This window comes from Chiloscyllium punctatum, chromosome 44, assembly GCF_047496795.1.
Source record: "Chiloscyllium punctatum isolate Juve2018m chromosome 44, sChiPun1.3, whole genome shotgun sequence".
Lineage (NCBI taxonomy): Eukaryota > Metazoa > Chordata > Chondrichthyes > Orectolobiformes > Hemiscylliidae > Chiloscyllium > Chiloscyllium punctatum.
This window is the reverse complement of record NC_092782.1, coordinates 15,892,922-15,911,585: the sequence shown is the minus strand read 5'-3', so window position 1 is coordinate 15,911,585 and position 18,664 is coordinate 15,892,922. Positions and strand designations below refer to the sequence as shown.

At 46.4% G+C, this 18,664-nt stretch overlaps 1 protein-coding gene across 2 annotated transcripts in view; it reads left to right on the top strand.

The window, feature by feature from the left end:
* The window catches only part of itpr2 (inositol 1,4,5-trisphosphate receptor, type 2), a 265,818-nt gene that overhangs the window by 214,076 nt on the left and 33,078 nt on the right, over positions 1 to 18,664 (top strand). For both annotated transcript variants that reach the window (XM_072562332.1, XM_072562331.1), the window contains 4 exons: positions 1,235 to 1,410; positions 12,138 to 12,302; positions 17,267 to 17,465; positions 18,159 to 18,239. In XM_072562332.1, coding sequence (XP_072418433.1) covers positions 1,235 to 1,410; positions 12,138 to 12,302; positions 17,267 to 17,465; positions 18,159 to 18,239 — 621 coding nt within the window. The remainder of the gene's footprint in view (positions 1 to 1,234; positions 1,411 to 12,137; positions 12,303 to 17,266; positions 17,466 to 18,158; positions 18,240 to 18,664) is intronic.

Genomic DNA, 18,664 nt, shown 5'->3' with positions numbered 1-18,664 from the left:
AAGTACATTTCAAAATGGATTGCTTTGGTTAGTGCACTGCGATTGCCCACTTCCTCGGTTGACCTGGGAAGAGCGAGTGTGGACCATGGTTTGCAGGTTGTATTCTTAGAGGAGATGGTGACGTGCTCATGTCTCTGGGCTAATAATTCTGAGACCCAGGCTAATTCTCTGGGATATGGGTTCAATTCCCACCAGACGGTGAAATTTGAGTTAAGTACAAATAAAAACAGTCACCAAATGGTGACCACATCAATTACTGAAATATAATTCGTGACCTTTAGGGTGACATCATTCACAGTAAGCGTAGCAGGTGGAGGGATGACCTTGCAGAGGTTAGTAAAATCATGAAGGGCATAGATAAGGTGAATAGCAAAGATTTTTTCCCTAGGGTAGGGAAGTTCCGAACGAGGAGGCATAGTTTTAGGGTGAGATGAGTAAGATGTAAAAGGGGCATGAGAGGCAACGCTTTCAACACAGAGGTGATTTGTATGTGGAATGAATTTCTGGAGGTCATGGTAGATGTGGGTACAGTTACAACATTTAAAAGGCATTTGGATAGGTACATGAATGGGAAAGGTTTGGAGGGATAAGGGCCAATATGATAAATAGACAGGTCTTTCCCCTGGGTGCGGGGGGGTCCAGAACTAAAGGGCATAGGTTTAGGGTGAGAGAGGAGAGATATAAAAGGGACCTAATGGGGCAACTTTTTCTCACAGATGGTGGTGTGGTGTGTGGAATGAGCTGCCAGAGGAAGTGGTGGAGGCTGGTACAATTACAGCATTTAAAAGGCATCTGGATGGGGATATGAATAGGAAGGGGTTAAAAGGATATGGGCCAAGTGCTGGGAAATGGGACTAGATTAAATTCGGGATCTGGTCAGCGTGGGTGAGTTGGACCTACAGGTCTGTTTCCATGTAGTCTATCTATGACTCTATAAGTGGGGCTAGTTGATTGGCGTGGACTGGTTTGACCAAAGGGTCTGTTTCCATGCTGTATGACTCTGTTATGGGTCTAATCACTTGTCTGCCCCTTGTCTAAAGTTATTGTACTATTTTAGCCACATTGTGAACTTGACAGCAATCTGGCCCTTTATTAGAGATGATTCCAGTTGCTGCATCCAGTGAAGTGGGGAAGATGATCATTAAGGATGTATTGTCAGAGTTCCACTAGAGTTATGTTAATGTTGTTGTATTTATTAACATTCATTCACTGACAGTTTTTATGCTCTTTGCAGGTACCATCTCTCCACTGTTTTCATTGCTGCTCTGGATAGTGGTGATTGTTTGCACTGTTTTACTTATATTTCTGCCGAAACCTCATGGAATAAGACTGTTTATTGTATCTGTAATGTTCCGGTCCATATACACGATTGGTCTCGGCCCCACGCTCATACTCTTGGGTGCTCTCAATGTAAGTAGCATCACGTATTCCTGAGAAAATTAACAGAGACTGATGACAGTATTTATCAGAGTGTAGTTTCATTGCTAAGGAAGGTAATAAATGAAAAGGAAGCCTTGGGCTTATATAGGAATTTTCATGATGATTGGACATGCTAAAGTGCCTTACAGCAATGAAGAATTTCTGAAGTGCAATCAGTGTACTGACGTAGAATTATACTCATTTACCGAATTGATGGTCCCAATGAGCAGTCTTGTACAACTCAAGCACATATCGGAAATGGCAGAACACAGGAAATTGCATTTGATCAGCTGTTTCACTTCCTGCCCATTAATTTCCTGATGTGTGCCCCCAAATTTATAGAGATACCACATTGTGCTCTGGGTCTGGACCACTAATGCATTCGAATACTGCAGGACATTTGTACCGTGTGCCTTGATATGTGAAACTCCAGAGGCAGAAGGAGTCAGAGCCTACTGTAGTCTTTGGGTGAACTGGGTCGAGATGATGACAGCCCAGATCAGGGCATGCCAACATGATTCAACCCACATTTTACTGTCCTTATTTATTGCTATCTTGTGAAAACTAATTTCAGAAAGAGAGCAGTTTTGCGATTTCTTTAATTATAGTTGAGGTGCAGGTCAATGAAAATCTGAGGTGCTCCAACCTCTTCCCCCTATTGGTGCGAAAGTGTTATTACCTCGCGATGTGTGTATTTAGACCATAAGACATAGGAGTGGAAGTAAGGCCATTCGGCCCATCGAGTCCATAATTCTGAGCATAGGAATTTATGATAAAGAGGACTTCATTACATTTAATTGTCTTGCTGTCAGGTCGGGTTATTGAATACAGGCATAATGTAATCGTCACTGGCCTAGTAATCCAGGCATTTGGACTAATTCTCCAGGATCCAGTCAAAGTCTGAGGCCAATGTGTACGGACTGAATTAATTTCCTAACATTTTAGCTTCGAAAATGAGGGCAAATGGAATGTAGTTGACCCATGAAGGGGTGCTGTTGTCCACTTCAATTTCTACAGCTGAGAGAGAGAAACGTTTTAGTTCGAATTCACAACTAGATGGAACTGAGAAAGTGACATTAAGTAGCAAACTGGATTTGGGACATTGCAACAATTATACTGAATGTCAATTGTGTTTAATTATTGGAGTCGGAATGCTGATCTAATAGTTTGGATTTCAAACATCAAAGACGTGTATAAAAAACCGAGAGTCTGGTATTCAGGTAGATGTTTGAAAAACATCAGCAATGGGCTGCTGTACAGTAAAATAGAGCAAGTAACTTGCTGAAAACTCCCTCCCAAAATGATAAGTGTAATTTAGATGGAAGTTATTGGTTCTTTTTATATGTTCACTGATGCGCTCATAGTTCAGCAATCTGGGAGTTATTAATAACACAGATTGGTTTATTTTAAAGCCTCACGATGTTAAACTCGGACACTGACCTTTCAATGTGCAGGGTATGTTACATGTAACTGCTTTCATTACCTGTGGTACACCCAGTTCTCTTCAGTCTTTGGTTTTGGTTGGGCGGGAGCCGGAAAAGGAGGAACCTCATTTGAAATCTGGGGCCACCTTTGAAAGCACTTGACTGAAATGTACGGCTGAGAGTTTTAATTTCCAAGGTCACTGAGGCCCCTGAGCCTTTGGGCTGGAGCCTGGGGAGATGGTATCAAATGGCACCAGCAGCACCACCCTTGTACAAAGGCAAGAAGTTTTGTTGAGGCGTTTGGATTACTTCTAGTGTAAATAAAGGTAACGTTTACACTGCTGAAGGTGAGGTGGCAATCCTGGGGGTGACTGGGTGGGTTACCATTCACTAGAAGCCCTGTTGGAAGAACCATATCAATACTCTGGCTACAAGAGCACGTCAGAGGCAAGGAATCCTTCCTTCCTCGAACTCCCTTCCTAATGACGAAGTGGGCCAACCAACACAAATCGATTAGATTAGATTAGATTCCCTACAGTATGGAAACAGGCCCTTCAGCCCAACAAGTCCACACCGACCCTCCGAAGAGGAACCCACCCAGAGCTATTCCTCTACGTTTACCCCTGACTAATGCACCTAACACTACGGGCAATTTAGCATGGCCAGTTCACCTGACCTGCACGTCTTTGGATTGTGGGAGGAAACCGGAGCTCCCGGAGGGGAGAATGTGCAAACTCCACACAGACAGTCGCCTGAGGTGAGAATTGAACCCAGGTACCTGGCGCTGTGAGGCAGCAGTGCTAACCACTGTGCCACCGTGCTGCCCTTAGGCCGCAGAGGTTCAAGAAAGTAGCTCACCACCACCTTCTCAAGGGCAACTAGAGATGGACAATAAATGCTGGCAATGCTCACATCCTGTGACTTTTTTTTAAAAAGGCACAGACTGAAAGTAATTATCAAAAGAAGTAGATGGAGGATATTTTTTTTAATCTGCTGTGTTGTTCAGATCTGGACCATGCTATCCAAAAGTGTAGTGGCAGCCCAACGGCAGAAGTTTTAACAGCACAGGAGGAGGCCAGTCTGCCCATCACGTCTGAACTGGCTCCTTGCTTGACCAGGTTCTCTCTCTCTCACACACACACACACACACACACACACACACACACACACACACACACACACACCCCTTGCCTCTCGGATTGTAATCCTCTTGATTGAAACTGCCTCCAAATAATTCTTGGGCAGCGTGTTCTGGATCTATGTGAAAACATTTCTCCTGGAGTCACCACTGCTTCATTTACCAGTCACCTGAAATCTGTGCCCACTACTTCTTCTGGACTGTCTTGTTTTCTGCATCTTGTCGGTTCAGACCCCTCATGATGTTGAGCACGCCGATCAGATTGCTCCTTGATCATCTCTTATCCAAGGAGAGCACTCCCAACTCCTTCATTCCTTCCATGGAGCTGACATTCCTCATCCCTGGAACATGATTGGGAATCTTGCTTCACCACCCTCCCCACCTCATGTCTTCACATCCTTGCTCAAGGGGCAGTACTCAGAATTGTATTGGACTCCATGTTCTTCTAGAGATCAAGCTTGTGGTTTATACGTAACCTCCTTGCTCTTGTATTCTGTGCCCTTACCAATAAAGCTCACAATCCTATAATCTCGCAGATGCAATAACAATCTTCAAAAGAGATAGATATATCGACATGAGAGAGGAAAATTTGTACCACTTGGAGTGGAATGAATTTGATGGCTCTTTCAATGATGAGCGCAAGAACGATGGGCTCCATCACCCCCTTCCGAGCTGCATCACCTTACGGTTCCCCTCGGCCATTTTCGTCTTGCGTTACTGTATCTGTCACAGAGGGAAAACAGTAGAAAGCCCAGCACTTCAGAATGTCCGCTGCAGTCATTTGTTCCATACTCCCTTTTGCAGCCTGGAGTCCTCAAAAAGAAAAAGGAAGTTGTGATTTTGTATTTGAACCTGGCATAACCGAAGTAGCTGCTCGCTGGGACGGGCTGTTTGGGAAAAGGTAGAGGTGCTGAGGTGGAGAGTCGGGGCCAATCTGATCCTGCAGGTATGGCAGCTGAGAAGGGCTAGAGTCCGGGGTGAGGAGACTGATTCCAGAAAGAAGGACCACAGGTTTTCATGGAGCCAGGAGGAGTGCTCTGATGAATAAATGAAACCACACATCCAGAGGCCCTTTTGTGTGGGAGACTGCAGCGGTTCCTTTAATGCCCCCTGGTGTGGCAGAAGATGATTAGCGCCTGAAAGAGTTAATTAACATCAGTAGAGAAATTCCCCCATTCAGGCTATAAAGCATTACTCCTGGGATGCACTAACCTGTGTGTTATAAGTGTGTGTGTTGCCAGTTATCATTCCAGTGTTAAGTTTGTACAGCTAGCAGTAATGTGGACTTCAGTCAAGCCTGAAGGTTTGCAAGAGACCATCATGTGATACAATTTCAAATTAGACATTAAGTACTCTTTATCTATTTACTTGATCATTGCTGGCTGGCCATTTATTGCCCATCCCTCGTTCTCCATGAGAAGCCCTTCAGGAAGGGCTTATGCCTGAAACGTTGACTCTCCTGCTCCTCGGATGCTGCCTGACATACTGTGCTTTTCCAGCAGCACACTTTTTGACTCTGACTCTCCAGCATCTGCAGTCCCCCCTTTTTCTCCCTTGTAGATGGTGAAGGGTCAGGAAGTGAGTTAATCACTTACGCAGTTTTCCTAGCTTCTGGCCTGCTCTTGTGGACATCGTGTTTGTGTGGTGAGTCCAACTGAGTTTCTGGTCAATGATCAAATGTTGATAGTGGGGGATTCAGTGATGGTAATGCCATTGAATATCAAGGGGTAGTGGCTAGATTGTCTCTTGTTGGTGATGATCATGGCCCGGCATTTGTGTGGCGCGAATATTGCTTGCAACTTGGGTTTGCGACTTGTCAACCCAAGTCTGGATATTGTCCAGATCTTGTTGCATTTGAACATGGACTGCTTCAGTATCTGAGGAGTTGCAAATGGTGCTGAACATTGTGCGAACATGAGTGAACATCCCCACTTCTGATCTTATAATGGAGGGAAGGTCTTTGATTAAGCAGCTGAAGATGATTGGGCTCGGACACTACCCCGAGGAACTCCTGCAGAGATGACCTGGGGCTGAGATGACTGACCTCCAACAACCACAACCATCTTCCTCTCTGCCACATATGACTCCAACCAGTGGAGAGTTTTCCCCCTGATACCCATTGATTGCAGTTTTGCTAGGACTCCTTGATGCCACACTTAGTTAAATGCAGCTTTGATGTCAAGGGCTGTCATTCTCACCTCACCTCTGGAATTCAGCTCTGTGTACGTGTTTGAACCAAAGCTGTAATGAGGTCAGGAGCTGAGTGGCCCTGGCAGAACCCAAACTGGGCGTCACTGAGCAGGTGCTGCTTAATAGCATTGTTGATGGCACCTTCCATCGTTTTATTGATGATTGAGAGCAGACTGATGGTGTGATAATTGGCTGGGTTAGATTTGTCCTGCTTTTTTATGTACAGGACATACCTGGGCAATTTCCTACATTGTTGGATAGATGCCGTAGAGTCCTAGACATGTACAGCATGGAAACAGACCCTTCTGTTCAGCGCATCCATGCCGACCAGATATCCTAAGTTAATCTAGTCCCATTTGCAGGTGTTGTAACTGGAAGGGCTTAGCTAGAGGAGCAGCAAATTCTGGAACACAAGTTTTCAGTACTAATGCTGGAATATTGTCAGGGCCCATAGTTTTTGCAATGCCCAGTATCTTCAACTGTTTCTTGATATCACGTGGGGTAAATCGAATTCTGGTATCTGTCTTGCTGGGGACCACTGGAGGAGGCCGAAATGAATCATCCACTCGTCACTTCTGGCTGAAGTTTGCTGCAAAAGCTTTTACACTGATGTGCTAGGCTCTCCCGTCACTGAGGATGGGGATGTTTGTGGAGACTCCTCCTTCAATGAGTTGTTTAATTGTCCACCTCCATTCATGACAGAATGCAGGAAGACTAGAGATCTGGTCCATTGGTCATGGGATTGCTTAGCTCGGTCTATCACTTGCTGCTTGTGCTGCTTGACATGTAAGTAGGAGAAAGTGAGGACTGCAGATGCTGGAGATCAGAGTTGAAAATGTGTTGCTGGAAAAGCGCAGCAGGTCAGGCAGCATCCAAGGAGCAGGAGAATCGACGTTTCGGGCATAAGCCCTTCTTCAGGAATGAGGAAGGGCTGATGCCCGAAATGTCGATTCTCCTGCTCCTTGGATGCTGCCTGACCTGCTGCGCTTTTCCAGCAACACATTTTCAACTCTTGACATGTTAGTAGCCCTGTTTGGTAGCTGCTTCAGGTGGTAGTCTCATTTGTCTGTCTGGCTGCATCACTACCTGGTATGGCAACTGTACCATTCAAGATCGGAGACGGTTACAGAGAGTGGTGAACTCGGCCTGGACAATCACAAAGGCCAACCTCCCATCTATAGAATCCATCTACCAAGCCCCGCTGTCAAGGAAAGGCCGCCAGCATTCTCGAAGATCCGTCCCACCCTGGTAATGTTTTTCTACAACCTCTACCATCGGGGAGAAGGTACAGAAGCCTGAACACACGCACCAGACGGTTTCGTAACAGTTTCTACCCTACTGTTGTTAGAATACTGAATGGACTCTCAAACTCTTTGCATTCTCCCCGATATCTGTGTTTTGGTTTTTACTGCTGTTTACCTAATCATTTACTTATCTATGCTACTTAACTCTGATCTGTCTGTATACCTCGCAAGACAATGCACCTCGGTACCTGTGACAATAAATTCAATTCAATTCATTTTTGGGTAGGTCTGGTACTGCTCCTGGCATGCCCTCCTGCCCTCTCCATTGAACCAGGGTTGACCCCCTGGCTTGATGGTAATGATTGAGTGGGGGATATGCCGGGCCATGAGGTTACAGATTGGGCTGGAGTACAGTTCTGCTGCTGTTGATGGCCCACAGCGCCCCCTGGATGGCCAGTTTTGAGGTGCTGGATCTGTTCAAAGTCTGTCCCATATAGCATGCCACACAACACAATGGAAGGTATTCTCAATATGAGGGTGGGACATTGGCTGCATAAGGATGTGCGGTGGTAACTCTTACCGATACTGTCATGGACAGATGCATCTGTCTAAGGATGAGGTCACATGTGTTCTACCATCTTGCTGATTCCTTCACCACCTGGTGCACACCCAGTCCAGCAGTGATGTCCTTTAGGAATTGATCAGTGATGCTGCTGCCAAGCCACTCTTGCTGGTGGGCATTGAAATCCCCCACCCAGAGTACATTTTTCACCCTTACCACACTGTGTTTCCTGCAAATGTTGTTTGACATGGAGGAAAGCCACATCAGCTGAAGGAGGACGGTACATGGTAATCAGCAGGGGGTTTCCTTGCCCTTGTTTAACCTGAAGCCTTGAGACTTCATGGGATCCAGAATCAACATTGAGGACTCCTGACTGGGTACAGCATTAGAGCAATCCCCACCCCAACCCACCCCCTATCTAAAACATGACATGAGCACCCATCCCCAATATCCATCAAATGGATTGGGCATTGATTCCATCTCCTATGGTTTCTGTGGACCCCAACGGCATAGGTGCCTGCAAATGTCCCAGTTAGATGCCCGACACAAGCTGGTGATCCTTGTCCAGTGCTTGCTTTGCTCATTTTGTACTGCAGAGTTGTGATTGTGTTCCCTTCCACTGGCCGAGAAACCTGGCCGACCTATTTAAATAGCCCCCTGTGTGAGCCAGATGCATACTTTTCATCATTCATATAAATGATTTGGATGTGAGCATAAGAGGTACAGTTAGTAAGTTTGCAGATGACATCAAAATTGGAGGCGCAGTGGACAGCGAAGAGGGTTACCTCAGATTACAACAGGATCTGGACCAGATGGGCCAATGGGCTGAGAAGTGGCAGCTGGAGTTTAATTCAGATAAATGCGAGGTGCTGCATTTTGGGAAAGCAAATCTTATCAGGACTAATACACTTAATGGCATGGTCCTAGGGAGTGTTGCTGAACAAAGAGACCTTGGAGTGCAGGTTCATAGCTCTTTGAAAGTGGAGTCGCAGGTAGATAGGATAGTGAGGAAGACATTTGATATGCTTTCCTTTATTGGTCAGAGTGTTGAATACAGGAGTTGAGAGGTCATGTTGCGGCTGTACAGGACATTGGTTAGGCTACTGTTGGAATATTGCGGGTAATTCTGGTCTCCTTCCTATCGGAAAGATGTTGTAAAACTTGAAAGGGTTCAGAAAAGATTTGCAAGGATGTTGCCAGGGTTGGAGGATTTGAGCTATAGGGAGAGGTTGAATAGGCTAGGGCTGTTTTCCCTGAAGCGTCTGAGGGGTGACCTTATAGAGGTTTACAAAATTATGAGGGGCATGGTTAGGATAAATAGACAAAGTCTTTTCCCTGGGGTGGGGGAGTCCAGACCGAGAGGGCATAGGTTTGGGGTGAGAGGGGAAAGATGTAAAAGAGACCTAAGGGGCAACCTTTTCACAGAGGGTGGTGCGTGTATGGAATGAGCTGCCAGAGGATGTGGAGGAGGCTGGTACAATTGCAACATTTAAGAGGCATTTGGATGGGTATATGAATAGGAAGGGTTTGGATGGATATGGGCCAGGTGCTGGCAGGTGGGACTAGATTGGGTTGGGATATCTGGTCGACATGGACGGGTTGGACCGAAGGGTCTGTTTCCATGCTGTACATCTCTCTGACTCTCTGACACTGGGTGTCGTTCTTCATTCTTCAGTTTCAGAGGGCCATTAGTGAGAGATTCAAACCACATACAGGCCAGGCCGGGTGAATACAATTGATCTTCATTGTTAGTGAGCCATTTGGGGGTCACTGTCACAGTTTGAGTGCTCGTGGTTCCTGATTTACCCCTTCTCCACCTTCCAATTGCCTCAGCACCAGCCATTGGAGGATACTGACAGCTTTCACCATTCCTTTTCGATCTCCTTTCCCACCGCTTCTGTGCAGGGAATGCCAGTATTCCCAAAGGTAGGAATGAATGGAAATTAGGTAATCGCTAACTACAATGGGAGGAAATCTAGCTCTTCCTGTCTTGTGTTTATTCCAGTGTGTTGTTCAGTCCGAGGTCAGGATGTGTTCTACTGTAAGGCATCTGCAGTGCTGTGGTTGAAATAGATTTCAACGTTCTGGTGACTTTTAAATCCCCACATGTGCAATTCGTCTCCTCAGATGTCCTTGAAAATCCTGAAGTGGTGAATGTTGAACTCTCTGGGCATCGTACGTTTCCACTGTGTAAAATGAAATTGAGCGTGCTGCTCAGAAAATTGCCCTTTGGCTTCCTTCCACTTTACAATACCAATACAGTGGATTTCCGAGCTGGACTTACCTCTTTAGGGGTTAGTTCGCTCAGTTGAGTGGTGGTGTAGGAAGTTGCCGAGATGCTGTGTTCGTTGCCCATACAGACTGTGGTAGCGCATGGACACCTGACTTGCACCTTGCCCCCATGCCTGATGTACAAGGTGTTTCTCAGACTACCTTACGCCTCTGTGTAAGGGAGGGCCTAGGGTTTGTCATGACCCAGGACCTTACCTCAATTCTTTAATTTCACAAATTTAGATATTCTCCTCTTTCAAGATGCTCCATGGATCATATCATTTTTTTTTGGTCATGTAAAGATAACACAGCAAGCTATGTTTTAACTGACACCTTAGGTACTGGCACACTCAATAAACTGGCAAAAATGATGTCTCTTAAATACTGCAAAGTTTAGTGTATTATTTTGTCAAATCATTATAATGTTTCTAATTTGTTTGCTTTAATGTAAATATATTTGTTCAACGAAATGGCTACATGAAATATCAGCAGTTGATTCAACTTCAAGTCAACTTCTCCTCAAATACCGTGATCTACTGTGATTTCTGAGCAGGCATACAGATTTACAGCACAGAAACAGACCCTTCAGCCCAACTTGTCCATGCTGACTATTTATCCTAAATTAATCTAGTTCTATTTGCCAGCACTTGGCCTGTGTCCCTCTAAATCCTTCCTATTCATATACCCATCCAGATGCCTTTTAAATATTGTAATTGTACCAGCCTCCTCCACTTCCTCTGTTAGTTCATTCCACATGTGCACCCCCCTCTGCGTGAAAAAGTTTCCCCTTGGGTCTCTTGTAAACCTTTCCCCCTCATCCTAAACCTATGCCCTTTGGTTTTGGTCTCCCCTGAGGAAAAGACCTTGACTATCCGTGTCCCTCATGATTTTATAAACCTCTATAAGTCGCCCCTCAGCCTCTGACGCTCCAGAGCCTATTCAGCCTATTCAGCTCAAACCCTCCAATCCTGGCAACATCCTTGTATATCTTTTCTGAACCCTTCCAAGTCCCATGATATCCTTCCTATAGCAGGGAGACCAGAATTGAACGTAGTATTCCAAAAGTCAGTTGAGGGTGCGAGTGAGAAGGCTCTCTGCTGGTAAGTTTTATTTAAGGCAAAGTTGCATTATTATTTAAGTGCATTATGCTGTTTTTTTTTTAGAAAAGCATAACATTGACGTGTACAGCCTCTGCACTATATTTCTATTACTCATTGTGTGTTTTCACATTAATTATGTGGACTTCTTGATTATCTGGAATGTTTGATCAACTCCTGGTTCCATAGATGCTGATTAGTAAAAGTTTCTTGTAGTTAGGAAGTGCCCTTGTAGCCCATTGCTACAGTGCAGTATCCATCCTTGCTTCACCTTGCAATGTACGCTGGGGTCATCTTTAAGTAGTTTTGATTATAACGAAGCACATTTCGGAATGCTTTGTTACTGGTCCAACAAGTGTATGATTCAGGTGAGGCATTACTACAACTGTATCGTAGAATCCCTCCAGTGTGGAAGCAGGCCATTCAGTCCATCGAGTCCACACCAACCCCCTGAACAACGTCCCACCCAGGCCTATCCCCTGACCTTGTAACCCTGAATTTCCCATGGCCAATCCACCTAACTTGCACATCTTTGGACTGTGGGAGGAAACCCAGGCAGACTCGTGGAGAATGTGCAAACTCCACACAGACGGTTGCTCGAGGCTGGAATTGAACCCAGGTCCTTGTTGCTGTGGAACAGCAGTGCTAACCACCGTGCCTCTTGGTGCGACTATGATAAATGTCTGACAGTACAATTCAGGTCATGACAGGTCTTGTCTGGGCAGATGTGAGTTAAACCTTTTGTATCAATTTTTTTCAAGTAAAAAATGTCCAACTTCTTGTTCTCTTTAGCTGTGCAATAAGATAGTGTTCTTGGTCAGTTTTGTTGGAAATCGTGGAACGTTCACCCGTGGTTATAAAGCAGTGGTCATGGACGTGGAGTTTTTGTACCATGTGACCTACGTGGTGGTCTGCATGCTTGGCCTGTTTGCTCATGAATTCTTCTACAGTTTTCTGGTAAGTAGTTGCATTATATCGATGATTGCACTGTGCGCATTGTCCACTTGAAGGCACAATACACCCATATGCCAGCAGAAGGAGTCTGCTCTGGCAGAATCATGGTTTACGGCCGCAGTGGAGAGAAGAGAAACCCCCAGGCTGTTCTCACATAGCATTGGTCATGGATGTTAATTTTTTTCTCTCTCTGCTGGTTTAATCTTTCCCTTCTGAGGCACCTGTCGGCTCGAGCCTACGTTGGCAGGTGATCTTTATTGGGTTCGTTGCAATTGACGTTGTTCCTACTGGGAGCAAGATTGGATAATTCAGCCTTCGAGCCTGCCCCGCCATTTAATACGATCTGATCTCATCTCGGCCTCAACTCCACCTAACCTGCACATCTTTGGACTATGGGAGGAAACTGGAGTACTCCAAGGAAACACATGCAGACACTGAGAAAGTGAGCAAATTCCGCATAGACAGTCACCCAACCAACACATTCCACCCTGACCTTAAATTTACCTGGACAATCTCTGACACCTCCCTCCCCTTCCTAGACCTCTCCATCTCCATTAGTGACGACCGACTTGACACTGACATTTTTTACAAACCCACTGACTCCCAAAGCTACCTGGATTACACCTCTTCCCACCCTACCTCTTGCAAAAATGCCATCCCGTATTCCCACTTCCTCCGCCTCCGCCGTATCTGCTCCCAGGAGGGCCAGTTCCACCATAGAACACACCAGATGGCCGCCTTCTTTTAGAGACCGCAATTTCCCTTCCCACGTGTTAAAGATGCCCTCCAACGCATCTCGTCCACATCCCGCACCTCCGCCCTCAGACCCCACCCCTCCAACCGTAACAAGGACAGAACGCCCCTGGTGCTCACCTTCCACTCTACAAACCTTCGCATAAACCAAATCATCCGCCGACATTTCCGCTACCTCCAAAAAGACCCCACCACTAGGGATATATTTCCCTCCCCACCCCTTTCCACCTTCCGCAAAGACCGTTCCCTCCGTGACTACCTGGTCAGGTCCACACCCCCCTACGACCCACCCTCCCATTCTGGCACCTTCCCCTGCCACCGCAGGAACTGTAAAACCTGTGCCCACACCTCCTCCCTCACCTCTATCCAAGGCCGTAAAGGAGCCTTCCACATCCATCAAAGTTTTACTTGCACATCCACTAGTATCATTTATTGTATCCGTTGCTCCCGATGCGGTCTCCTCTACATTGGGGAGACTGGGCGCCTCCTAGCAGAGCGCTTTAGGGAACATCTCTGGGACACCCGCACCAATCAACCACACCGCCCCGTAGCCCAACATTTCAACTCCCCCTCCCACTCTGCCGAGGACATGGAGGTCCTGGGCCTCCTTCACCGCCGCTCCCTCACCACCAGACGCCTGGAGGAAGAACGCCTCATCTTCCGCCTCGGAACACTTCAACCCCACGGCATCAATGTGGACTTCAACAGCTTCCTCATTTCCCCTTCCCCCACCTCATCCTAGTTTCAAACTTCCAGCTCAGCACTGCCCCCCTTGACTTGTCCGGACTTGTCCTACCTGCCTATCTTCTTTTCCACCTATCCACTCCACCCTCCCCTCCCTGACCTATCACCTTCATCTCCTCCCCCACTCACCCATTGTACTCTATGCTACTTTCTCCCCACCCCCACCCTCCTCGCTTCAGGCTCACTGCCTTTATTCCTTACGAAGGGCTTTTGCCCGAAACGTCGATTTCGCTGCTCGTTGGATGCTGCCTGAACTGCTGTGCTCTTCCAGCACCACTAATCCAGAATTTGGTTTCCAGCATCTGCAGTCATTGTTTTTACCTGAGTAACCCAAATCTGGGTCCCTGGCGCTGTGAGGCAGCAGTGCTGATCACTGAGCCACGTGCCACCCATTTTGCTGTAATTAGAGTCAGAGTAATATACATCATGTAAAGAGAGTCTTCGGTCCAACGCATCCACGCCAAACAGATATCCTAAATTAATCTAATCCCATCTGCCAGCACTTGGCCCACATCCCTCTAAACCTTTCCTAGTCATATACCCATCCAGATTCTCTTAAATGTTGTAATTGTATCAGTCTCCACCACTTTCCCTGTTAACTCCTTCCATACACGTACCATCCTCTGCATGAAAAGGTTGCCCCTTAGGACTCTTTTATATCTTTCCCCTCTCACCCTAAACCTATGCCCTCTAGTTCTGGACTTGCCCACCCCAGGGAAAATATTATTTACTCTATCCATGCTCCTCATGATTTTATAAACCTCTATAACATCACCCCTCAGCCTCCGACGCTCCAGGGAAAACAGCCCCAGCCTATTCAGCCTCTCCCTACACCTCAAACCCTCCAACCCTGGCAACATCCTTGTAAATCTTTTCTGAACCCTTTCAAATTTCACAACATCCTTCCGCTAGGGCAGAGACCAGAATGCCACGCAGTATTCCAACAGTGGCCTAACCACAGCCACAGCATGACCTCCCAACACCTGTACTCAATACTCTGACCAATAAAGGAAAGCATACCAAACGCCGCCTTCACTATCCTATCTACCTGCAACTCCACTTTCAAGGAGCTATGAAACTGCACTCCAAGGTCTCTTTGTTCAGCAACACTCCCCAGGACCTTACCATTAAGTGTATAAGTCCTAATATTAAAGTCTTGTAGATTCTTGTATTAGTGTTTTCTCTGGGCCTACACTGTGTCATCCCTAAATCACTTGGACTGCTCTGATCTGATCACTGCTCAACGCTCCATTTTCGCTGCAGTGAGTACCAGCCTGTTGAGTTTGCAAATAGTCAGCCCCTTGGCTTCAGGAAGATCTGCAAACCCTCCTCGCCAAGCAGGGAAATGGTCAAGCTCAATTGTTTATCGTGCAAATGCCAATTTAAAGTCTGACTGAAACTCTGCGTAGAATAAGATGTAGGTAAATAGACAGTGAATACAAGAAACACGTAAACTGTAACGTTACTGAAGTTTGCTGATTGATTTTGTTCCCAGAAGCTGTGCTCTTCTATTTATAGAGTATTACAGCATGGCAACAGACCCTTCGGAAAACCAGTCCATGCCAACCATAATTAAACTAGACTGGACCAAACTAAAGTAGTCTCACCTGCCTGCACTTGGCCCATATCCTTCCGAATATTTCTTATCCATGACTAAGTATCTTTTTGATGTAACTGTACCCACATCCACCACTTATTCTGGGAGCACATTCCACACACAAACCACATTGCCCCTGTGTCTTTACTTTTAAACTCTTTCTCCTCTCACCTTAAAAAATCTGCCCCCTAATTTTGAACACTCCCACTCTAGGGAAAAGACACTTGCCATTCACCTTATCTATACCCCTCATGATTTATAAACCTCTATAAGGTCACCACCTATGCTCCAGTGAAAAAAAGGTTCCAGCCTTTCCCCATAACTCAAACCCTGCATTCCTGGCAACATCCAGGTAAATCTCTTCTGAACCCTCTCCAGCTTAATAATATCCTCCCTGTAACAGGGTGCCCAGAACTGGACACCATACCCAAGAAGAGGCCTCACCAATGTCCTGTACAACTGTGCCTCTGGATTAAGGATTATTGGATCCCTGTTTCTTTTTCTCCACTGCATTAGGAATGAATGTGAATCATTCTTTTAGGCGTTAGATTTGCAAGGACTGGGCTAGCCTTCTATACTGAAAATGTGTTGCTGGAAAAGCGCAGCAAGTCAGGCAGCATCCAAGGAGCAGGAGATTCTCCTGCTCCTTGGATGCTGCCTGACTTGCTGCGCTTTTCCAGCAACACGTTTTCAGCTCTGATCTGCAGCCCTCACTTTCTGCTAGCCTGCTATACCCCAGGTCCAATCTGGTGAAATGTTCTCATCAATAACTGTCTTGTATTCTTGTTAAATCAGAGAAACTTGGTGTCTCTTCAGCTTTATGATTACTACAGTGAGCAGCTAGGTTCACCAGACCCCCGTTTCACTACCATACTACCACACATTCTTCAAAATCTGATTTTCCTTAACTATGATGTGAGATGGTGAAATAAACTAATGTGTTACCAACGCTCATTGATCAGTTCCACAGAAGGTTTTAGCTGTTTGTCCCTTTTCAGAACATAGAGAAGCTCCAGATAAATTATTTCTTTTCCTGGCCACTCCTGATCCCACTCCCATCGCATGCACCAAAATCAAGATCGCACATGCTCAAACTGTCGAGGTCTGCAGCACAGTCGGATGTGTTTCAATCTTTTACCGAGAGTGTTCCAAAGTCTTTTTCTCACTCCATCCTCCCACCTCATAAAGGAGCGAAGACTTGTGGTGCAATCCCAATCTGGACCTGGGTAAACCCGTAGGGGAAGTTGCTGATCTCCAGACCTCTTCGGATAAATATTCCCATGAGAACGGATTCGATTAGATTACTTAGTATGGAAACAGGCCCTTCGGCCCAACAAGTCCACACCGACCCGCCGAAGCGCAACCCACCCAGACCCATTCCCCTACATTTACCTCTTCACCTAACATTACGGGCAATTTAGCATGGCCAATGCACCTAACCTGCGCATTTTTGGACTGTGGGAGGAAACCGGAGCACCCGGAGGAAACCCACACAGACACGGGGAGAATGTGCAAACTCCACACAGTCAGTCGCCTGAGGTGGGAATTGAACCCAGTTCTCTGGCGCAGTGAGGCAGCAGTGCTAACCACCGTGCCGCCTGTTTTGATTCAGACCGAAGCCTCACCAATTCGGGAGCCCTGTCATTTGCTAAGATCCATGAGATATTCATTGGATGAATCCCTCACCTGTGATTGCAGAACCAGTGTACCCAGGTTTGGGATTCTTCTTCTCAACCAAGCAGTTGCACAGAAGTCCCTGGTTCAGAAACTAGGAGTTTCCTTGTACTTTGTTTTATAAAATTGTTTTGAGTGATTTGTTTGTGTTTTATTTCCCCTTTTATTATATTCAACTGCATTTTTCTTATCTCACCAGTTGTTTGACATAGTCTACAGGGAAGAGACGTTGCTTAATGTCATAAAGAGTGTCACGAGAAATGGTCGCTCCATTATTCTGACAGCAGTGTTGGCTCTGATCCTTGTCTACCTGTTCTCCATTGTGGGATTCCTCTTCCTGCAAGACGACTTCATTATGGAGGTAGACCGACTGGAGGAGAACAAGGCTCCTCTAACAGGTAATTTCACTCCTTTCCTATAACCAGGCAGCATTGAATCAATGTCAAGATTAGAGTGGTGCTGGAAAAGCACAGCAGGTCAGGCAGCATCCGAGGAGCAGGAAAATTGATGTTTCAGGCAAAAGCCCTTCATCAGGAATGAGGCTGGGAGCCTCTGAGGTGGAGAGACAAATAGGAGGGGGCTGGGGCTGAGGGGAAGGTACCTGAGAGTGCGATAGGTGGATGGAGGTGGGGATGAAGGTGTTAGGTCAGAGAGGACGATGGAGTGGATAGGTGGGAAGGAAGATTGTCAGATGGGAACGATTATGAGGATGGTGCAGAGCGCAAGGTTGGACCTGGGGTAAGGTTGGGGGGGGAGGGGAAATGAGGAAACTGGTGAAGTCCACATTGATACCATGGGGTTGGAGGGTCCTGAGGCGGAAGATGAGGCGTTTTTCCTCCAGGTGTCGGATGGTGAAGGAGTCGCGGTGGAGGAGGCCCAGGACCTGCATGTCCTTGGCAGAGAGGGTGGGGAGTTGAAATGTTCAGCCACGGGGCGGTGGGGTTGAGTGAACCAGTACCATTCTTGTGCAAGATGCACTGCAGATATATCCAAAGGAACCGAGTAAATGCACTTCAATGCTGACTGCCCTAAAATGATGCGTGCTGTGAATTTCAGGCTGATGCTTTTTAATGCTGTCGGTGTTTTTGCAGCACAAGAAAACCTCTACGGCCCTCCCCTGAACAAGAAGGAAGGTGTGTGTCGGGAGAATTGCCCCATGTTACCTGATGCAGGTGAGTCAGTCTGTCACAAAGCAAGCGCAGGCGATCTCTTTGCAACGTTATGTTGTTTCAAATTGAAACAGTTGGAATTAAAAGCAGGAACTGCTTGTTTCATGAATGCTTGGATCCCAGCTCATCACATTTATTTTGTAGTCTGACTTTTTTAACAAATAGACAGCACGGACAAAATGGCTCATTAGTTCTGGGTGGCTCAGTGGTTAGTACCTGCTGCCTCACAGCGAGCGCCAGGGACCTGGGTTTGATTCCACCCTCTGGTGACTGTCTGTGTAAAGTTTGTACATTCTCCTGGGATCTGCATGGGTTTCCTCCTGGAGTTGGAAGATGTGCTGGTTAGGTGGACTGGCCGTACTAAATTGCCCATCGTGTCCAGGGATGTGTGGGTTAGGTGGATTAGACACAGGAAATGCAGGGATAGG